Source organism: Nelumbo nucifera, chromosome 1 (genome assembly GCF_055504915.1).
Source record: "Nelumbo nucifera cultivar China Antique chromosome 1, China Antique-T2T, whole genome shotgun sequence".
NCBI lineage: Eukaryota > Viridiplantae > Streptophyta > Magnoliopsida > Proteales > Nelumbonaceae > Nelumbo > Nelumbo nucifera.
In genome coordinates this window covers 16,834,519-16,858,838 of record NC_142649.1, presented here as the reverse complement: position 1 = coordinate 16,858,838, position 24,320 = coordinate 16,834,519, and the positions used below count along the sequence as shown (strand labels likewise).

Sequence of the window (24,320 nt, the reverse complement as noted above, 5' to 3'; positions counted from 1 at the left end):
TTTAGGCTTAATTCTTTTCTAATGATGAAACTTCCATAAGTATTGACTCTAATTGCTTATTTGAGCCCTGTATGCCCATATCCTAGGCCCACAATGCTCAAGGCGACACTATTGAAGGAATATTTTTAATCCAATAATGTTTAAATCATTTATAACCCAAATAAGTGGGTTGGGCTAGTAGGCTAGCTAAATGATCATATTTCAGGACTCTTATTTTATGATCTTAATCGTCTTGGTCAAATCAATTCAGGACCACGATTTAAGTGTGAATCAAAGATAATTTGATAAAATCGAGGAGTCCTTCAACTAGGACTCTTCCAACTATGAAGATTTGTGATTAACCCTCAAAATGTTCAAATCAAGCCATACAGTCAACAACATCAAGCATAATGAAATTGAAAGTCCTAGTTGCACTTGGACTTCTCAATTTAACAAAAACTTATTATCTGTCAGTTCTCTTACCAAGTCCCATAATTGTTCTGTAACCTTTTTTCCTACCCATTGTGTTTCTTAGGATGTGAACACGGGGAAGATGATTGGAAATGGGCGTGAAATCAATGGAGTGTGCCTTTTTGATGATGCTTCAGAATATGGATTGTTAAACCAAGATGAGTCTTGTTCTAATGAGAAATTAAGTTTTTTGCAATTATGGCATTGTCGTCTTCGCCGTATGTCTTTAAGTCTGTAAAACCTTTGTTTCCAAATTTGTTCAATTCAGTGTCCAACTTGAATCCTCAATGTGGAGTTTGCCATTTATCCAAACAATGTAGAACCACATATTTTGCGATTAATAGAACAAGTAATGTTGCTTTCCATTTGATTCATACTGATGTTTGGGGTCCATATACCATTCCGTGCATGGGTGGGTATAGATACTTCATTCTCTTCATTGATGACTACACTTGATATATATGGCTCTACTTGATGAAACAACGTGATGAAGGTCCTATGATTGTTCAAAATTTCATGAATATGGTGGAAACCCATTTTGATAAAAGAATTAAAATAATAAGATCTAACAATGCAAAGGAGTACTTTGAAAACCACCTTTGTGTGTTTCTTGAAGAACGGGGCACTGTTGAAGATTAATCAATTTTATGATGTTTTTCTGAGTAGATGTTTTATGTTAGTTGTTAGATAGGAGGTGGGGACCATAGTAGTTATGTGAGTCCAATTTTTATTATGTTTTTGAGTGTTATATATGTTGTTTTATGTTTTGCCACCCTATAAGGGCATAGTTGTCTTTGTACTGTTCTATTATTTTTAATATAAATAATAAGTGAAGGGGGTGGCTAGATCATTGCTCTCTTTTCTTTTCAACTTTTCTTCTTCTCTTCTTCTCCTTCTCTCTTCCTTCTCTCTTCAAGAAACTACTTTTCTTTCATATTTTCTAATTCAGCAGATTTCTACTTGGTAATAGAGCATCGGCTAGGGTTTATTGAAGCATTCTCATGCAGCCCTATATCAGCCGACTGCATGAAGTAGTAAAGGGCTGATCGATCTGCTATAGATTGCCCAGTTCTTGGATTTTTTGGTGGGATTTAGTCATCAGAAAGGTGATCTACTGTTCAGCATCAAAATCAGGAAGAACTGGAGTACGGGGAAGAGTCCCAGAAAAGTTGGACTCTTTGTTTTTTATCTGATCTTGGGCACCCAGGTATTGTTAGTTTTCTTTTGATTTTCTGAAGAGGGCGGTTTGGTTTCTGGAATTTTTTGAGCCTCTTAGAGTGATCGATTCACTCTTCTCTCTGTTGGGAGGCATGGGGAGGAGAGAGATTTCTCTCTAGCTAGGGTTTTCTTCTTCCGGAAGGGTTGGTTTCTGTGTGTGTGATATTAAATTATTTTTGGAAGGTCTCCAATCTATTTTTTCTTACTGTTGAACTGTTTGAAGTAAGATGGAGAGTTGGAATACCGAAATGAAATCTACCGGTACTATGGGACTGGGTGTTGGAGGTAGTAGTGATATTTTTGGGTCTGGGATCATTACTACAGTAAAACTTGATGGTACAAATTATTTGGAGTGGGCACAATCAACTAAGATAGCTATTAGTGCCCATGGAAAATTAGGGTATCTCACTGGGGAGGAGAAAAAACCTGATACAGACTCTTCCCGATGGGTGTATCAGAATTACATGGTAATGTCCTGGCTGTGTAATTCCATGTTACTCATATTGCAAAAAATTTCCTATGGGCTAATACTGCTAAGGAGATTTGGGATGGAGTGACTGAAACCTACTCTCAAAAGAAAAATGAAGCCAGGGCCTATCAGTTAAGAAATTAGGTGATAAGTATGAAATAGGGAGAAGTACTTTGGAGTGTGAAATCAGGTGATAAGTAGTAGTGGGTTAGAGTTAATGAACCAGATTATTCTTTGGCACAATCGCTTGGGTCATCTTTCTTTTAGTTCTTTGAAATGTCTTTTCCCAAAGTTGTTTGAGTCTGTTCAGTTATCTACTTTGGAGTGTGAGAGTTGTCAGTTAGGAAAACATTGTAGATAGTCTTTTAAACCAAGTAATAAAAGAAGTACTTCTGCTTTTAATATTGTTCACACTGATGTATGGGGGCCATATCATATCCCTTCCATGGGAGGATTCCGTTACTTTCTCTTGTTTGTGGATGATTATACACGATATTCTTGGATTTATTTGATGAGATCACGTGATGAGGTTCCTAACTTAGTACAATAGTTCCACCAGATGGTTCTCACACAATTTGGAGTGAGAACTAAGGCTTTTAGATCAGATAATGCCAGAGAGTACTTTGAGAAGGACCTGACCACGTATCTCTTAGAACATGGTGTAGTTCATCAGAATAGTTGTGCATATACACTGCAACAGAATGGAGTTGCTGAGAGGAAAAACAGACACATTGTGGAGGTGGCATGGAGTCTTATGGTGTGTGCTTCAGTTCCTGTGCAATTCTGGGGAGATGCAGTTCTTACAGCCATGCATTTGATTAACCATGTCCCTTCACGGACTTTGGAGTTTAAGGTACCATTTAGTCTTCTTTTTTCCAGATGGGGAGATATTTCATTTACCTCTAAGGGTTTTTGGTTGTGTTTCCTTTGTTCACATTCTTGGCCCTCACCGCAAGAACTTGGATCCTAAGGCTAAAAATGTGTTTTTCTTGGGTATGCTCAGAACCAAAAAGGGTATTGCTGTTCTGACCCAGTGTCGAGGAGCAGATTTGTCACTATGGATGTTACCTTCTTTGAATTCACCTTCTTCTCAAGTTGTTCTCCTCAAGGGGAGAGTTTTGGGGAGGAGAACTCACAATCTGTTCCTCTTCCTGTTTCTTTGGTGCCTCCATCAGTTCAGCCAACACCTACACCTCCAGTCATTACTTGAGCCACTACGGGCAGCCTCACAGAAACTTCAGCGCCGGTAGATGATGGTTGACTCCACACATCCTCAACCCACACCACTCTCTATCAGTCCTTCTGAAACTCCAAATTTGGCAGATACAGTTCCAGGTATTTCTCTTGAGTCTGAGCCTATTATGTTTCCTGATGACAATGTTCCTGTCCCTAACACCATTGTTGCAACTGATCCCACTGACCTTGATCTTCCCATTGCACTTCATAAGGGGAAGAGAAAGTGTACAGCCCATTGCATTTCACACCATCTTTCCTACAGTGCCTTATCACCCTCCTACCATGATTTTCTTTCTTCTCTAGACTCTGTGTCTATACCCAGGAATGTTACTGAGGCTCTCTCCAAACCTGAGTGGAAAACAGCCATGCAGGATGAGAAGGATGCTTTGGTCAAAAACCAAACTTGGGAAATAGTTGATCTCCCCCTAGATAAGTAGAAGTCGGATGTAGATGGGTATTCACAGTGAAGTATAAGGTTGATGGCAAGATAGAGAGGTACAAGGCAAGGTTGGTAGCAAAAGGGTATACTCAGACCTATGTTGTTGATTATCTGGAAACCTTTGCACCAGTAGCTAAGATGAGTTTAGTTCGTATCCTTTTATCTTTAGCAGCCACCTATTCATGGCCCTTGTTCCAGCTTGATGTCAAAAATGCCTTCCTCAATGGTGATTTACAGGAGGAGGTATTTATGGACATTCCAACAGGTTTTTATGAAAATGTTGGTAAAGGAAAGGTGTGCAGAATAAAAAAATCTCTGTATGAACTGAAACAGTTACCTAGGGCTTGGTTTGACAGGTTCAAAGAGGCACTCATTCGTTTTGGATACACACAGACACAGTCTGATCACACCCTCTTTGTGAAGAGGAGAGATGTTCTGGTGTCAATTCTGATTGTGTATGTGGATGAGATAATGGTGACAAGAAATGATCTGGAGGTGATTGATGATCTCAAAAAATCATTGCAGCAAGAATTTGAGATCAAAGATCTTGGTGAGCTCAAATACTTCTTGGGTATTGAAGTTGCAAGATCCAAGCATGGGATCTCTCTTCCTTTTCTCTTCAAGAAACTACTTTTCTTTCATATTTTTTAATTCAGTAGATTTATACTGGAACTATTCACTAGAGCTCATGTAGTCATACTCCATAGCAAAATGGGGTTGCTCATTGTTGAGAGGAAGAATAGACATGTGGTTGAAGTTGCTCGTGGGTTACTGTTCCAAACTCGTGTTCCTACTCGTTTCTAGGAAGATGCTATCTAGACTAGTGTGTATCTTATTAACCGGATACCATCAATGGTGCTAAATCTTTGGCCCCCTCAGCAACTTCTTCTTCCTGATGAACCCGCCTTCAATTTACCTCTCAAGGTCTTTGGATGTGTCTGTTTTGTTCATGATATGAGTCCTTTGAGACATAAGTTTGATCCTAAGTCTATTAAATGTGTCTTCGTTGGTTACTCTCCTATTCAGAAAGGTTATAGATGTTTTGATCCTCAATCTGGTCAAAGGTATGTTTCAAAGGATGTTACCTTCCTTGTGTCTACTAGTTCTTCTTCTTCCTCCCGTCCTTGTATTGAGAGCATTCCTTCCCCTCCTCCTCCACCTCCTATGTTTCAGCCTCGACCCTAGCAGTAATTCTTCATTAGGCATAGTAAGAGGGTGGCTCCTGAAGTTGAACACCCACCATAATCTAATCCCTTGGACTCTGGTAATCTTGAACTTCCTAGTACTTCTATTGCTCACGTTGATCTTGATCTCCTTATTGCCCTTTGGAAGGGAAAGAGAACATGTATCAAGTATCCCATTACCAATTATGTGTCGTATGATGCTCTCTCACCTTCTTACTATGCCTATATTTCTGCCATCTCCTCTATTTCTATTCCTCGTAGTGTTACAAAAGCAATGCAGTCTCGTCACTAAAAGGAAGCTATGAACCAAGAGATGGAGGCCTTGTTAAAGAACCAAACTTGGGAGATTGTGCCTCATTCCAAGGGTAAGGTTCCTATTGGGTGTGAGTGGGTGTACACTATTAAGCACAGAGTTGATGGTTCAATTGAAAGGTATAAAACTCGCCTTGTAGCCAAAGGATATAGCCAAACCTATGGAATTGACTATCTATAAACCTTTGCTTCTATTTCTAAGATGAATTATATTTGTGTTGTTATAACACTTGCTGCCCATTTCTCTTGGCCTTTATATCAAATGGATGTGAAGAATGCATTTCTTAATGGGGATTTGCAAGAAGTGTATATGGACTTACCTCCTGGGGTAAGCTTCCCTAATAGCGAAGGGAAAGTTTGTCATCTGAAGAAATCTTTGTATGGCCTCAAGCAATCCCCAAGAGCCTGGTTTGACAAATTTAGAAATGTTGTTTTGAAGATTGGATTCTCTCAGTCTCAAACTGATCACACTTTATTCATAAGGAAGGTCGATGGACGATTGACTATGTTGATGACATTGTTGTGATTGGGGATGACATCTCAGGTATCTCTCACTTAAAGTCTTTTCTTGCTTCAGAATTTTTGATTTAAGGATCTCGGTGATCTCAAGTACTTTCTTGGAATTGAAGTTGCAAGATCCAAGAAGGGAATCTTCCTCTCTAAAAGAAAGTATGTTCTTGATTTGCTCCATGAAGCTAGGAAATTAGGATGCAAACTTGTAGAAACTCCAATTGATCCCAATCACAAGTTGAGTACTACTGAAGGAGATGTTCTTCTAGACAAAGGGGTCTTTCAGAGAGTGGTTGGCCGTCTTCTTTATCTCAGTTTGACTAAACCTGATATATCATATGCAGTCAGGGTGGCCAGTCAATATATGCATGATTCCAGAACCTCCCAAATGAAGGTTGTTAATAGAATCCCAACTTATTTTAAGGGATGTCCTGGTAAAGGGATGTTGTACTCCAAGCATGGGCATATAAAGGTTGAGGCCTACACAGATGCAAATTGGGTAGGGTCTATTGATGATAAAAGATCTACATCTAGTTATTGTACCTTAGTTGGAGGTAATGTTGTTTCATGGAGAAGTAAGAAACAATCTGTTGTTGCTTGATATAGTGCTGAGACAGAGTATAGGGAAATGGCCCATGGAGTGTCAGAATTACTCTGGTTGAAGACCTTATTGACCGAGATAGGTATCCAAGCTGATCCTCCAATGAGAATCTATTGTGACAATCAAGCAACCATAAACATTGCCCACAATCCTGTGCAACATGACCGTACAAAACATATCAAAGTGGATAAACATTTTATCAAAGAGAGGATAGCAAGTGGAGATATTTGCCTACCCTTTGTAAGGTTAGAAGACCAACTAGCTGATTGTATCACTAAAGGCTTTCATCATCCAAAGTTTGCCAAGAACTTAGACAAGCTGGGCATGATTGATGTATATGCTCAGCTTGAGGGGGAGTGTTGAGATTGTTTGCATTCAAGGGTATTCTTGTCTTTTTGTTCTTTTGTATTTGGGTGTCCTTTTGTATTTAGGTACCAATATGAGGGCTTTCTTGTAATTTCTCTCAATAGTTTAAAATTCCAAGTTTGAAAGAGTGAACAGTAACTCTCTCTTCTCCATTCGAACCTTTCTCTCTTCTTCTCTTCTCTTCTCTTCTCTTCTCCTTTTCTTCTTGTTTTCTTTCTCAATAAAACCTAGATATTGTAATTGTATCCTTCTTCCTCTTTCATTTATTTTTACTTTTAAGAAAGGGAATAGAGGGAAATAAACCATCTAAGACCAGGTGCTTTTACTTGGTTGATTATGGTCCTTCTACCGAGACAAGTTAGGGATATAACCATCTACAGCCTAATACCCAAGGGATGATTATGGCTTCCTTTAAATGAAAATGAAGAATAGAGGGATAAAAGCTCTCTACAATAAAATATTCAACTTGATTGACTACGGTTCCATTCTTGTATACAAAATCCAAATGATTAAGGCTGTCTACAGTTAGAATTTCATCTGATTGTCTACAACCTATTGTGAAGAAAGGAGTGAAAAGGAAATCTTCTTTATATCAAAAAAGAAAAAAGAAAGAAAGAGAGAAATGTATTATTGTAGAGTTTCTCAATTGTATTTTTTTCTTCTCATTCTTGTACACTTGATGTAAAAGAAATGCAAATGAATAGTTCTTTCTTAAGAAGTACTCCATTGTTTTTTTCTTTTGTATGCATTCATTTCTCTAAGTCAGAATTAAAAGGTGTTCTCTACTTTCTCATAGAGATGTGATTAAGGGGAACAGTGCATAGGATTACTTAAATGGGCCTTACCCAAAAGAATAAAAACTCAATCACTTGTTTGAGTGAGTTATGTTGCATGAGAATTTATTAAAATTTTCACATCAACATTGGCATTTTTTGAAATTTGAGCATTTTTTTTGCATTTTGCGCCTTGCTTCAAAAAGGTGCGCACCTCGCCTTGTGCCTTGTGCTTTTAAAACACTGCATGAATGTCCCCAATAGGGAAGCTGAATTGGTAAGCAACAAAAATAAATAATAGATGGTCCATATATTTAAGGCCCAATATAAGAAAATACAACTTAAAGATAAAACAATAAAAAGAAGCAAGTTAAGGCCCATCCAGCCCAATCTTTGTTCAAATGATGAGCAAATGATCTAGCTTCTCAAACCTGATGATGATATTGCCACAGCAAGAATAGGTGTTCTTGGAAACTCAGATATTTTTATGAATTAACTTAAACCTTGAACATTTTTATGTAAATCGACTGCAGATTCTTATTTTAGAAAGCAATTAAATGGAAATGGTGATTATAGGAATACCAAAAATGCAATGCATGTAATAATTTTTTGAGAATGTAATATAGCTACATTCAATTAATGGAGTTTATTGGGTGAAACTGATTTATCTGTATTCCATAGGTCATATTTAGCTATTGATCTCTTAATATTTGAATTTCACAGGAATATGATGTTGATGATTCTCTTTTGCCCCTTCAACCATCTCTCAATTATACTGCTCCTGAATTGGTTAGAAGTAAAGAATTCTCAGCAAGATGTTCTTCTGATATGTTCAGTTTTGGATGTCTAATCTACCACTTAGTAGCTCAAAAACCACTCCTGGACTGTCACAATAATGTCAATATGGTAATTCCATGACAGATTTATATCATTTCTTAAGTAGTGATATTAGGTAAAGCTTGATCTTACTTTTATTTTCTAGCTAACAGGGGGGCAGCAGATTTACAGTTATTTCTTTAATGGAGATATTTTGCGTAGTTTGGTCTTGCTATGCTTTTTTAATTAACAAGATAACAACTTGGAAATTTCATGCTTTGTCAATTGGATTAGTTTTACTTTTTAGCTCCTAACCAACCACCCCCAAAAACTATAGATGTATATGTAAAGCCGTTTGTTTATGTGAAACTTCTAATAAATTAAATCTAATAACAAGTTGATTCCTTATATTTTGTGCAGCCATAACTTCCACACATTATGTCAGATTCATGCAATATAAGACTACTTGTATAAATAACTAGATAAATTTTGAAATTTCTTGGGGACTATAGTAGTATTGTGTAGTTGACAACATTGTATCATGTGTATAATGGTCACTGTATTGTCTTTCTTGTTAATAAATAGAAAAGTGGAAGTAGGCAATCAAGACCACCTATTTCCAAATTTCACCATTTCTCTTCCTTGTTTTTTCTTTTCTAACTCCACCTTCAAGTCAATACATCTTACAACTTGGTACCAGAAGAGGAGTCATTATCATGGTGACCTTATGGAGAAGGTATATATGGAGCAGGTATATATGGAGCAACCACCTGGGTTTGTTGCTCAGGGGGAGGATGGTAAGGTGTGCAGATTGAAAAAGGCAATTTATGGGTTGAAACAATCGCCTCGTGCTTGGTTTAGGAAGTTTAGTGAAGTGGTGAAGACTTTTGGAATGAAACAATGCCAGGTTGACCACTCGGTGTTAAGCTATGATTCAGAAGCCGGAAAGATTTTATTAGTGGTCTATGTGGATGATATTGTCATAACTGGTAGTGACAAATTGGGGATCGATAAACTAAAGGTCTTTCTGCAAAATCATTTTCAAACAAAAGACCTTGGGACATTGAAGTATTTATTGGGTATAGAAGTTGTTAGATCAAAACAAGGTGTAAACCTGTGCCAAAGAAAATATGTTCTTGATCTGCTGGATGAAACAGGACTGTTAGGTGCAAAACCGACCGAAACTCCCATGGAGCCAAATGCTAAGTTGAGCAGTGATAAAGGGAAAATATTTGATGATCCTGGAAGGTATAGACGGTTAGTGGGGAAGCTGAATTATTTGACTATCACGAGACCAGACATCTCCTTTGTAGTCAATGTGGTGAGCTAATTTATGCAGAATCCTCGGATACCTCACTAGGATGCAGTTCTTCGAATTGTAAGGTACCTGAAGGGAGCTCCAGGCCGTGGGTTATTGTACAAACCAGGAGGAAGACTTGAGGTAATTGGGTATACAGATGTAGATTGGGTAGGCTCTGTGTTTGATAGAAGATCTACTATAGGTTACTGCACATTTCTTGGAGGAAATCTTGTGACATGGAAGAGTAAGAAGCAGACGGTTGTGGCAAGGAGTAGTGCTGAAGCCGAATACAAAGCCATGGCACACACTACATATGAATTAGTATGACTGAGGAATCTCCTACAAGAAATCGGATTCTCCATGGACAGACGTATGAAATTGTACTGTGACAATCAAGCTGCACTGCACATCTCATCTAACCCTGTTTTTCATGAGAGAACAAAGCACATAGAGATTGATTGCCACTTTGTGAGGGAGAAGGTCCTTACTGGAGAGATAAGCACAAAACATGTGGGCTCAGGTGATCAATGGGCAGATTTGTTTACAAAAGGCTTAAGCTCAGGGAGAGTGAACTATATATGTAACAAGCTGGGATTATATGACATATATTCTCTAGCTTGAGGGGGAGTGTTAGAGCTAGCCAAATAAGGGTAGATTAGTCATTTTATTTAGTTAAGTTATGTGCTTATGTGGCAGTTCTAATAGAAACTTCCTGTCCCATACTTAAGTGGGGGCAGTTTAGTCTTTGTACAACTAATAAGAGACTAATCTACATTATGGTCGACTGATAGGGTTTAGCTATCATATTCGACTGTTCTTCTTCCTTCTTCTTCTTCTTTCTCCCTTACTCTCTACTGGTTCGAACTACTTAAACATAGCTGTCAAAACAGGGTGGAATTGGTTAGGCCTTTAGTCCTAGTGGCAAATAGAACATCATTGTTCAAGAGGCCCACACATGAATCAACTCAGGAAATTGGAAACAGTAGTCCCTCTATCTCCACAGACATGCAATTAATTGGTTTTCTGATGAAGGATTGAACAAAAAACAGGTTTTCCAAGTGGGATTTATGATCCTTTGCATAGGACGCTACGGTGCCTTCCAAATATTCCAGAATTTCCAAAAGACAAAGAACAGGAGGTGCCCGATGCAAGGTGACGCATGTAATGGACTATTCAGCCATGGATAATTCTAAAGCTGAGTTATCAAAGGAAAGGATGTTACAGTAGAAATCTTGCTGAATTAAAAAATCTGTAAAAGAAAAGATGTTTTCTTGAAGAAGAGAAGAGAGAAGAAGAAGAAGAGGAAGAGGTTTGAGAGAGAAAGAGAGCTCATAATCTGGCCGCCCCCTTCACTAGTATTTATATTAAAAATATAAATTGGAGTACAATGACAAATATGCCCTTATAGGGTGGCAAGCATCTAAAACAGCATAAAACACTTAAAAGACAATCAACAAAGGGCCTAACAAGAGTGTTGTGGTCCCCACTTCCTATCTAAACAATAAACATATAAAAGATTATTGCTAAATCTGCACAAAACTGATTAAATCCTCAACACTTCCCGTCAAGTTAGGAGTATATGTCACACATTCCCGACTTGCGTAGATCATGTTCAATCTTGTTCTTTGCAACTCCTTAGTGAGGACAACAGCCAACTGCAATTCTAAAGAGGGGTACGGCAAGAAAACTTCTCCGGTTGTTACCCTTTCTCTTATGAAGTGCCTATCAACTTCAATGTGTTTTGTCCTGTAATGCTGAATTGGATTGTGGGCAATATCGATTGTAGCTTGGTTGTCACAATATAACATTGTAGAGAAGATGGGCCGAATGGCCCATAGGCTGTTATTCTTTCTTACTGTTTATGTTCCTTTCTGTAATGGGCCTTATTCTGGGCCCATCCTCTTCTATGTTATGTTCTTGTAATTTCTTGCCCAACTAAGGGCCTCCCCTTGTAATTATTCAAAACTAACTTAATGAAATAGTGTTAGGGTGTTAGGGGGAGAGTGAAGTTCAAACCTCTCATACTCTAACCCTCTTTGCTGCCTTCTCCCTCTTCATCTTCTACTCAATAGAAGCAATCTTCTCTGCAGTTTTTTATTCCTTTTGATTTCTACATCTATCCTAAACAGTTCCATACTCTCAAGGACTGATTTTCTTCTTGGTATCAGAGCAGGCCTGAACTTGGCTTGGCTCTCATGTGGGTGTAGTCCAGCCGACTGCATGAGGGTGTTCTAGGGCTAGAAGCTTCAGCTTGTTCTCCTGATTCTTGGAGGTCATTGGAGGGTGCCCAAGACTCTAATCTCTTGGAGAGTGGTTCGGTGACCAGGAAGAATCAGAGAAAAGGATTGTTCGGTTCCTGATTTGGAGCTCAAATCACAGATTGATGAGATTGTAAGTTGCACTCAGTTATTCCTGAGTTATGTTTCTGTTTTGGAGACTGTTGAAGTGTTCGAAGTTCCCTTGAAACTATACAGCTGTTCGGCTGTGGTTAATCTGGTTTAACCCAGAGATTTTTGGGTTGGTTTTCTCCCTTTTTTGGACTGTCAAGCTGCCGAAACCTCTTTGGATTCAGTGGTGCGAGTTCTTGCTTCTGTTTGGTTGTTTTTTGGACTTGTACGGACTGCTCCTGAGGTGTTTCTCACTTGTTGACAGTGGGGTCTTCTCTGCTGCCCACACAGTATTCGTAAAAAGGCCCCTTAATCAATACGGACTGTTTTTTTGCTCTTTTTAGGGCACTTGTTGGTGAGTATCTAGAATCCCTGATTAGAAAAGGTACTTAAATTGGGTGCACAGTGCTTGGAGGTCTGTTGATTACTTCTTAAAGGCTGAACCAAGCCATTTAGTGTCTCATGTAGACAACAAGGTGCTGCTGCCAGGCTTGGTTCTCACAACTTCCAGGTGTGGTTTGGCCTTGTGTATTGCTGTGTTTGAGGCTGATTTAACACAGTCCTAGCTCATCCTCATTCAGTACACTAGTAGAAGTTGACTGAATCCCTATTTGAAGTGTTTACATGATGGACTCCTGAGAGATTGAGAGTAAGAATGTTGTTGAATTTGGACAAGTTCAGGGAACTCCAGTTGATTCCTTATTGACTATGACCACAATTAAGCTGGATGGAACCAACTATCTGGCATGGTCACAATCGGTAAAGATTTATATATGTAGTAGAGGAAAGTGGGGGTTTATCTTCGGGAGCAAGAAGGCTCCCCCAGAGGATGATCCATCCTATGAGAAGTGGATGCAAGAGAATTACACTGTTATTGGGTGGCTTGTGAACTCAATGCAGCCACAGATTAGCCAATGCACAGTTGGCAGCCATGAAAGCAGAGTATGAAAAGTTTGGGAAGATGATCAGTCATCTCGAGGGTGTAACTTCTTCTTCCAACCCTTCAGGAAATTCAGCTCCTTCTGCATTTGCTCATTCAGGTATAAGGGCTTCTGCTAATCATGCAACCACTTCAGGTAATCTTAAGATCCCTTGGATTATCGACTCAGGTGCTTCTGATCATATGACCAACGTTTCTACTTTGTTCGTTTCATATGATTTGCTTCCTGGACGTGATAAAATCACCTTAGCCGATGGTTCTCTTGTCTCTATTTCTGGCAAGGGAACCGTCAAGGCTACAGATTCCTTGCTCCTATCTTCTGCCCTTCATGTACCTAGACTAAATACAAATTTGTTATCTGTAAGTAGTTTAACCAAGTCATTAAATTGTTGTGTAACCTTCTTTCCTTCCTACTGTGTTTTTCAGGATCTGGAGTCTCAGAAGGTGATTGGGAGTGGCCATGAGGCGAATGGAATATACTTGCTTGATACTCCGGGACAATGCCCTGATCAGCCTGAGAATGTTGCTTTTGGGTCTGTTTCTTTAGAGTCTACTAGTCGAATTATGTTGTGTCATCGTCGTTTGGGTCATCTGTCTTTTTCTGCTTTACGTCATCTATTCCCTGAACTGTTCAAGGGAATTAGTGTGTCTAGTCTTCATTGTGAATCTTGTGAGTTATCAAAGCATTGTAGAAACAATTATCCTTTGAGCAATAAAAGATCTTCTTTTCCTTTTAATATTGTGCACTCTGATGTGTGGGGGCCTTACCACTTACCCTCTATGGGGGGCTACAAATATTTTATCTTGTTTATTGATGACTTTTCTCGGTTCACTTGGATATTCCTGATGAAATCTTGTGATGAAGTTCCAAGACTTGTAAGACAATTCCATGAATTTGTTCTAACCCAGTTTGATACCAGGATTAAAATTTTCAGATCTGATAATGCAAAAGAATATTTTGAGAAGAGCTTATCCTGCTATCTCTCTGACATGGGGGTTATTCATCAAAGTTCTTGTGTTAGGACCCCAAAACAAAACATAGTTGCTAAAAGAAAAAATAGGCATATTGTTGAAGTTGCAAGAAGTATTTTGTTTGCTCACATGTTCCTACAAGATTTTGGGGTGATGTTGTCCTCACTGTTACCTACCTCATAAACCGTATGCCATCCAGGGTTTTAGGGTTTAAGTCTCCCTTCAATCTTCTTCATCCGGACAAGGACCTTTTTCCTATTCCTCTTCATGTCTTTGGTTGCACCTGTTATGTACATGTTCCAAGTGTCCAAAGACATAAATTTGAACCAAAAGCCCACAAGTGTATCTTCCTTGGTTATTCCCCCACACAGAAGGGTTACTGTTGTTTTGATCCAAAGACTGGCACTCGATATGTCTCAATGGATGTCACCTTTGATGAGTTTTCTCCCTTTTATGGTTCCTCTCTGGAAGGACATTGTCCACAGGGGGGGGTTTATCACAAGTGTTTGCTCTTCCTCTCCCTGTCCCAGTTGAGTCTTTTGATGAGTCTGCGTCTCCTTCAAATGAATCAAGGGAGGGTCAGTCATTCTATTCTCCCTGTCCCAATGTTCTTCCCTCTTTACCTCCTCGTCCTATCCTCAATCCCAAGGTGTATCAAAGGCAAAGATCCAGAAATGAGCAGGTTGTTTCCCTTACAACACATGAGCCTCATGCACTTCCAGTCACAGATGAGACAACAGGTACTGTTTCAACCCCTTTGGAGCAATCTTTCCCTAACCTTGATATTCCCATTGCTGTTAGGAAAGGAAAACGGAAGTGCACTGCACACTGCATTTCCAAACACCTTTCTTATAGTCTACTTTCCCCTTCATATTTTTCCTATCTCTCTTCAGTTGCCTCTAACCCTATTCTCAAGTCTGTGTCAGAAGCTCTTAATATTCCAAAATGGAGGGATGCAATGAGATCTGAAATTGATGCCCTACACAAGAATGACACTTGGGAAGTGGTTGATTTGCCTAAAGGGAAGGATCCAGTTGGTTGCAAGTGGGTCTTTACTATTAAATATCGGGCTGATGGGACCATTCAGAGGTACAAGGCCAGGCTAGTTGCAAAAGGCTATACACAGACGTATGGGATTGATTATCTGGAGACCTTTGCACCTGTTGCTAAGCTGACATCTGTGAGGGTTCTTCTATCTCTAGCTGCTCACTTTGATTGGCCCCTTTATCAATTGGATGTAAAGAATGCATTTCTGAATGGTGAATTACATGAGGACGTTTATATGTCTCTTCCTCCAGTGATGTATGGAAGAGATATGCAAGGAAAGGTATGCAGACTGAAGAAATCCCTTTATGGCCTCAAACAGTCCCCTAGAGCATGGTTTGAGAGATTTAGAACAACACTTGTTAACTTTGGCTATGTTCAGACACAGTCTGATAATACTCTTTTTGTGAAGAGGAGTGGACCTCTGGCAGTATACCTCATTGTGTATGTAGATGATATTGTTGTGACTGGTAATGATGTTTCAGGAATTCATGCTCTCAAATCTTTCCTCCACACAGAGTTTGAGATTAAAGACTTGGGGGAATTGAGATACTTCCTTGGCATAGAAGTTGCTAGATCCAAGGATGGGATTCTTCTCTCCCAAAGGAAGTATGTTGTTGACTTGCTCTCTGAAACTGGGAAGATGGGTGCTAGACCAGTTGCTACTCCTATTGATATGAGTCATAAACTTTCTGCTTCAGATGGAACATTGTTAGAAGACAAAGGGGTCTTCTAGAGACTTCTTGGGAAACTCATGTACCTATGCATGACTCGGCCAGATATTGCATATGCTGTCAGTTGTATTAGCCAATTCATGCATTCTCCCCGAGACACTCATATGGCAGCAGTAGAGTGAATTCTGTGTTATTTGAAGGGCTGTCTAGGAAAGGGAATTCTGTTTGCCAAGCATGGTCATATGAAACTTGAAGCCTATACTGATGCTGACTGGGCTGGAAACATTGATGACAAAAGATCTACTTCTGGGTATTGTAGCTTGGTGGCTGGTAATGTTGTTTCTTGGAGAAGCAAGAAACAATCGGTTGTTGCTCGATCTTCAGCAGAAGCAAAATACAGGGCCATGGCACATGGAGTTTCTGAACTGTTATGGCTAAAATCATTGACGGAGGAACTTGGGGTTGAGCATGACAAGGCAATGATGTTGTACTGTGATAAGCAGGCCGCCATCAACATTGCCCACAACCCAGTGCAACATGATAGAACTAAGCATATTGAAGTTGATAGACACTTTATTCGAGAAAGGGTCTCTTCGGGTGAAGTGTATCTTCCTTTCATCACATCTGAAGGACAGTTAGAAAATTTTCTCACCAAGGACATTCCCAAGGCAAAGCTTCAGCATGACACTGGCAAGCTTGGCATGATTAACATCTATGCTCAGCTTGAGGGGGAGTGTAGAGAAGATGGGCCGAATGGCCCATAGGCTGTTATTCTTTCTTATTGTTTATGTTCCTTTCTGTAATGGGCCTTATTCTGGGCCCATCCTCTTCTATGTTATGTTCTTGTAATTTCTTGCCCAACCAAGGCCCCCCTTGTAATTATTCAAAACTAAATGAAATAGTGTTAGGGTGTTAGAGGGAGAGTGAAGTTCGAACCTCTCATACTCTAACCCTCTTTGCTGCCATCACCCTCTTCATCTTCTACTCAATAGAAGCAATCTTCTCTACACTTTTTGATTCCTTTTGAGTTCTACATCTATCCTAAACAGTCCCACACTCTCAAGGACTGTTTTTCTTCTAACATCATAGGTTCCTCTGCTTTTATCCCAATCTCACTCAGTAGGGACCTAACCCAAAGTAGTTCTGAGACACCATGAGCCATGGATCTATATTTAGCCTATGCACTTGATTTAGCCCCAACTGCCTGTTTTTTACTCTTCCATGAAATCAAGTTTCCACACACAAAAGTGTGTACCCCTGATGTAGATCTCCTGTTATCTTAACAACCTGCCCAATCTGCATCTGTATAGGACACTAGTTTCAAATTTTCATGGTTTGAGAAAAGAATACCTCTGTCGGGGTGCTCCTTTAGGTATGAGTAGAAATCACTATTTGCTGATTCAATCAAGCTTCTTGTGAAAGAAAGAGGGGGAAGGTGAAGATTTCAGCAGTAGAGAAGGAAGGAGAAGAAGAAAAGAGTAGGTCAACTAGAATTGTGAGAAAAATTAACCCTAGCCGCCTACCTCTCATTATATTTATATTTCTTAAAGATGAGATATTACAAGGATGCCCTTAGTAGGGTGGCTACTAAAACTGAGCAGACACAACTTTAAAAAATGTAAACTAATGGGCCTAGGCCCAACAACTTCCTAACTAAATAAAAACAAACTAAAACAAAACCGGGCCACTCAACACTCCCCCTCAAGTTGTAAATAAAGTTTGGTTTAGTGAACTCGGGTTGTTGTCAGAAATTTGTCTTTTTCCTTCTCTCTCTTATTTCTTCTAAGCGATCTGTCTTTTGGTTGCTTACCCTATCAGCAAGACTTCTTCATTCTCTTCTAATTTATTGATCTTTCATAGACAGCAAGCATTCTACTTGCTTTTCCGTCCATATTCATCATCTTTAATCACCCACAACCCCTCATTCCCCCCACAAATCCCACCACCAGATCTTAAATTTGTAGGACCCCTACTCCATCCTACATCAATGTGATCAAACCATCTTAGCCTACTTTCTCTCATTTGATTACCTATTGGAGTTACTCAGGTTCCTCAAATGACTTCATTTCTGACCCTATCCTTTCTACTTTTTCCACTTATCCATCTCAGCATGCATGCTTCTGCCACATTATTTTTTGGACTAGTTTCTTGACTGCCCAACACTCTGCTTCATAAATTATAACTGGCTACAACTGTTTTATAGAATTTTCCTTTTAATCTAAGTGGTATTTTCCTATAATATAAGACTCAATGCACTCCTCCATTTTGCCCATCCTGCTCTAATTCTATGGACATATTTAACTTCATAATCTATTAAATTACCCTCAACATTTTCCCATGAAAATAGCAGTCCATATAAGTTCATTTATGTTTTCTATTTCTTTTCTTTCCTTTAAAGTTGTAACCTTCTTTTCTCATGTGTTACTGCAGTACATGAATAAATTGACTTACTTGTCAAATGAGGCCTTTTTAACCATCCCACCAGAATTAGTTTCTGACTTGAAAATGATGCTCTCTATAAATGATGCTTCAAGACCAACTGCCTTGGATTTTACAGGTGAAGATAGCTGCTTATGTGTTTTAACATATCTTTAATGTAACATCTTCCTAAGTTGGTGGTTCACATTTGTAATTTCATTGTCTTTTCTCAGAAGTTGTATCCATAAGGGCACTTGCCTTTTCTAGTTAATACTAGCATAGGCACTTGGGGAGATGTTGATCAAAATATTTGTTAGGGATGCCTAAGGAGACAGAAATAAAGTGATATCCTTTGATGAAAGAAAAAGATAAGTCAAATATAAGGACATAAATGGTTGAAATGATGATATTCTATGAAGTTTATTACAAATGCAGTCCAGTTTCGTAGGTTTTATTAGGGAATCACCTTGATTGAATTTGGGACATTGCTGTGCCAGAGAGAGATACCATGTAGTTGGTTCTAGTAGTTGTTTATGTTTTACCCATTTTCTATTTTATTGTACTTTTACAATGTGTCAGTAATGTTTTGACCGGTGTGTACATATGTGTATATACACTTTATTCTTTCTATCAAACTTGTTTTTATTATGGTTCATTTTGTTATATAATATTTTTACTATTAAAAAAAGCATGCCTTAAAATTCTATCTAATGTAATTCATCAAAAAAAATCTATCTAATGTAACTTTAGTTGAAAAATTGTGAAGCATGTATAGATGTGATTAATAGATCTAATCTATGTATGTATAGTCTCTCACTGTACATGGTTTATTCTTGTAAATTCTTATTGTTGTGGATATCAATACAATTATTTCACTTTTTTTTTGTAAAGAAACTCATTAATGGAACTGATTTTCTACACATGCATCATTTGGAATTTTTGAAAATAGTAGTTCATTATTAAATCTGATAGTGTCATTGTGTTTATGCATGTCATTTGATTCATTATATTGAAAAGAAGAGAATAATGAACAGCTGAAAACATGTTAAACATGCTTAACATTTCTATTTTTCTGGCCATTGTTGTATATGCATTTTCATTTGTTGATCTACATATGTAGATATTTATATGTCAAGTCTTATGAACAATTGAAAACTTCTCAGAATTTCATAACATTCTGAAATTTTAATGTTTTTTTTCACATTTTTTCTGCAAAATGTGTTGTGTCCTTGTTACCCAAACCAATGGATTGCAACCCACGCTCTGTTTCTCAACTGTAAAAGGGACTGGGCCACAGGTCAGTGGTTCAATATACTGGGTTGAACTTCTAACATGCCACTCATAGTCAAATTTATTTTATAAGTGATAGAAATATAAGAAAATTGAAAATGCAAAGCAAAGTAGAAAATAAAAATTATTGGTAATATATGGAAGAATAGAACTAAGGCCTAAAAACTTAAAAAAGGAGAAAACATATCATAAACCAAGAAAAGTGGCAACAAAAAATTTCAAACTTTTCAAAAGAAGAAATGAAAAACACCAAAGATAAAAAAGTATATATACTTTGGAGAAACCCACGTCAAATCTCAAGTTCCCTGTTTTGGAATTTCTGGTATGGGGGTTTGATCCAACCTAATCTAGAACCGGCATATTACCTGAATGTCTAAACCTCTTGTCTAGTCTTGGTTTCCAAGCACTGGGGTAGAATGTAGTTTGATACTTTTAGATTCTTCTGGTTCATCTGATTGCATTCTTGTTTGAATATCTGATTGCAGTTGGGATGAGAACATGGCATAGTTTTATTCCATTATGAGTTCAAAGCAATAGAATTCTTATTTAGGCAAATGAACAGAAGAATCCTATTTTACTAGCATCAAACTTCCAGAATATTTAGGCTGCGTTTGGAAACGATGCAAATATGTGTGAATGCAATTATGTAGAGTGTAAAACGGTTCATATAAATTGAAAAGTTGGGTTAGTTTTGCATTGACAAATTTACCTTCTTACCAAAAAGACTTTTAGCTATAATGGATGCAAACGCGAATTCCAATAAAGCATTTGCTTTTTTTTTATCAAAAACCTACTTGAATGCAAATTTATTTCTTTTTTATTGATGTACTTTTACATCGTATTATCAATGTAAATATGCATTGGCCTATCATTTATCAATGCAAAAATGTAATGTTGCCAAGCACAAGCAAAAGTGAACCAGACTGCAAATTTACCCTGAACTGGGATTTACACTCCATTTGCATCATTTCCAAACGCAGCCTTACAGGTGCATCTTGTATTGTTATATGGTAGCATTGGAGTTGTTTTCTGAATGAAGTATTGAGATTTATTACTTGCAATTTTTCAGGCTTATATGTTGGGACAATACCTTTTTCTTTTTTCTGATAATTGAAGAAAGAGATAAAGAAAGAAAAAAAAAGTAAGATAATTTGCAGTGCTTTTACCATCCATGCAGCAATGTGTTCAATAAAATGATGCCATGGTATTCTAAATTATCTGTATGTGTAATTTTGCTTATCTGTATCTGAGAACAACTTATGATGTCCTTCTCTTACCGCATTTTATTTTACTTGATTGATAGGTACTTGTGTTTTGACTGTTCGTTCTTTGATTTTCAGGTTCTCCATTTTTTCGGGATGATGCTAGGTTGCGTGCTCTTCGTTTCTTGGATCACATGCTTGTATGGATTTTATGTTTCTTTTAAAGTTTACTATTTACTTGCTCCTGGGATAGTCATCCAGGTGCACCTTGAGTGAGAAAGGAAAATTGATGAGTAGTTGATTATATAACATCTAAATCAATGAATCTTGTCTATTTGCAGGCAAGGGATAATATGCAGAAATCTGAATTTTTAAAGGCATTTTCAGATATGTGGAAAGATTTTGATTCCCGTGTGTTGCAGTACAAGGTTTGAGCAATTTCTTGTCCCATCCATGTCATTCCTTTTGTAGGTTTTTTTTGACATTGATTTTCTTATTTTCTTATTTTTTAATCCTCACCTGTTTTTGCATGCTGTTGAATATATAACAAGTATATTAATTAGTTTATTTTATAGAAAATGGTAACTTCAATTAAATTAACTTAATAATAAGAGTACACAGGTTCATTATGTATTATTTAGCATTCCATGGATTCTCCGAAATGGATGAAGTGTCTGTGTTTGATATATGTCTGATTCCAACACTTAATGAATTCTTGAGGAATACTTCTATCCAATACTTTTCTTTTTCTCCACACTTGTTTGACATAAATGAACAGTGCATGTATGTGATGAATCCACTTTTCCTACAAAATAATACCAAGTAGCCAAAATAAACTTTTAGACCTTTTTCATATGTATAATGTGTTAGAGACTTAGAATTCAAGTATGCATTGGATTCTGATTCTTGTATTTGTGTGAATGCAACATTGGTATGGTTGTGTTTATGCTGTTAAAAATTATTTCTAATTCCATGTTTTCCTTTTCCAAATTGGTTATTTAGGGAAGCTCCTTGGGTGTCCCAACCAATTTCTTCCACATGTAGGAAACCTATGGTAAATCCTGACAATTCAGTAGATAGGTTATCCTCTTGATGAACAATGTTTCTATCCTACACACCATCCCAAACATTTAACTTTCTAATTTGAGATATTTTGGGATGAAGTTCATTTATGAGCAGAGCCTAACTTTGGAAGACCGAGGAATCTTCCGCATGGGCTGAACTTTATTTGTGAAGAAAAGGTAGTATATGGATGTACATACATGCATTTGTCTTTTCCTAGGAGAATCATTATCATTCCATCATCATAATGGTTGTTTACATAGAAGATAATGACTTATTAAGTTGGGAAAATATGCAAATGTCAATGTGGATTGGGTGCAGAGCTTGTCTTCATCCATTAACCACCTTACTTGTTTAATGGCTAAAAGAAAGATTACAAAATAATAAAAAAAAAAGCCTCAGAAATTCTGGTGATATGTCTTGATGTTTTGGATTAGCCTGTTCTTTTTTAGTTCCTATATTGTCCATAGGCCTGCACAAAGCAGGATTTTATGTCATGTAGTCTCTTCAAAGCTTTTAAATCTTCCTGTTGCTTTCTTGCCTTGGACACGTGATCTTTATAGCAACCTGGATTAGTTGTATACATTATGATTTCATGCAGGTACTTCCACCACTTTGTGCAGAGCTCCGGAATATGGTTTTGCAGCCAATGATTTTGCCTATGGTTCTTACAATAGCTGAGTCTCAGGTATCATATTTACTCCATCCTTGTAATGCAAAGTGCATATCACTTGGCATGCTAAAAGATTTTTATTTTTGTACTACTTGTTTATTTTCATCTAGAAAATCTGTTAACCTTTGGATTACTGTATTTTTTTGGGGGTACATTTTTTTTTTCACAAGTACAGTCTATATAGATTAATTTACCCAGAGGGGGAATCCCTAGATTTAAAAGAGTTTTACATTCTTAGTGTGTGAACATATATGTGATGAAATTTTTATAAATCAAAAAAAAAAAAAACAACAACAAATGATTAGCTCCCATTGATGCCAAAAATGATTAAAATTGAGCCCCAAAATCCTTTAAAACCGAAGGCCAAATAACCGACCGCCTCTCAATTGATCAATCCTTCCCATGATTTTCAAATGGGGAATTCTTCCTCTTGAAAGTGTGACCATGGTGCTCTCTCCAAATGCTCCAACACAATGAGAGGAGTTGTTCCATTCTTTTAAAATTGCAATTCAACCATCTGGTCAAACTATGAACTAATGACTTATTCAGCTTTCCCATTGCTAGTTGGTTTTTGAAACATTAGTTCATAGAATGCTGCCACAAGGTCTGGAGCCTTTAACTAGCCAAGATGCTCTGACCATGGACTTGTCCTTAGGAAATACCTGAAGTTGCTAAAAAGGGCTAACAAGTGACATTACATGTAATAGGACTATTTGCAACAATAAAAGTTAGGGGAAATAATTTCCATGGATGTTAAGCTTTCTGGTTAGAAAATGTTAGGACTCTAGCCTCCAAGCAGAACTGCTTGTTTTGGTGGATCCTTAGAGAGACCAATAGTTTGGCAGACTTTAGCCAATGTTGGGGTCAAAGTAATCAGTGTTTGAGGATTTTATGCAGATTTGTTAGTTGTTTTTGTTTATTATTTGTTTAGATAGGAAGTGGGGACCACAAGACACTTGTTGGGATCCTTTGGAGTGATGTTTTTAAGTTTTTTATGCAGTTTTATGTGTTAGTCGCCCTATAAGGGCATATTAGTCATTGTACTCTCTTTTTAATTAAAGTATAAATACTAATGGAGAGGGCAGCCTGATCTGATTTGCTCTCTCTTTCTTTCTCAACTTCTCTTCTCTTAATCTTCTTCCACAAGAAACACTTCTTTTCTTTACAGATTTTTTATTCAGTGGATTTCTACTAGGTATTAGAGCAAGACTATGGTTTCTTGGGGTTCGTCCATGCAGTCCTAGATTACCCTATTACATAAAGAGATAAAATTCTGATTTATCTACTTCAGACTGCCCAGTTCTTGGATTTTTTTGGTGGGTTTTAGTCATCAAGAAGGTGATCTGTGTTTTGGCATCAAAATTAGGAAGAATTGGAGTGCGGGGAAGAGCCCTAGTCAAGTTGGACTCTTCATTTTTGACCTGGTATTGGGTGCTCAAACTATTTTGGACTTCTCTATGTTTTCTACAGGGGGCAGTATAGTTTCTGGCAATTTTTGAGCTTTCTGGAGAGATCAATTCACTTTTATCTCTTGTGGGAAAAGATGGGAGAAGAGAGATTTCTCTCCGGGTAAGTTTTTCTTCCTCCAAAAAGGTCTTCTACCTTTGTGTGTGAGATCAATCTGATCTTGGAGGCTCTCTACCTAGTTATTTTTTGTTTTTGAACAGTTTAAACTTGAAATGGAGGGTTGGAGTACTAAGTAGAAGTAAACCGGTGACTTGGGTCTGGGTGTAGTAAGTACTAGTGATCCTTTTGGGTTTGGGATTATTACCACAAAAAAATTGGATGGTAGAAATTATTTAGAATGGGCACAATCAACCAAGATGGCTATTGGTGCTCATATGAAATTGGTGTACATCACTAAGGAGGAGAAGAAACCTAATACAAATTCCTTTCGGTGGATACAAGAGAAATTACATGGCTATTGGTGCTCATTAGAGGGTCACCGATCACTGATCACCTATCACAGCACCTATGATGGTTA

The 24,320-nt window shown here is 37.8% G+C and overlaps 1 protein-coding gene across 5 annotated transcripts in view; it reads left to right on the top strand.

The window, feature by feature from the left end:
• Positions 1–24,320, top strand: part of LOC104590942 (SCY1-like protein 2 A) — a 113,497-nt gene that overhangs the window by 22,933 nt on the left and 66,244 nt on the right. For all 5 annotated transcript variants that reach the window (XM_088896542.1, XM_088896544.1, XM_088896543.1 and 2 more), the window contains exons 4-8: positions 8,282–8,464; positions 18,122–18,248; positions 20,740–20,801; positions 20,943–21,029; positions 22,265–22,351. In XM_088896542.1, the coding sequence (XP_088752668.1) occupies positions 8,282–8,464; positions 18,122–18,248; positions 20,740–20,801; positions 20,943–21,029; positions 22,265–22,351 (546 nt within the window). The remainder of the gene's footprint in view (positions 1–8,281; positions 8,465–18,121; positions 18,249–20,739; positions 20,802–20,942; positions 21,030–22,264; positions 22,352–24,320) is intronic.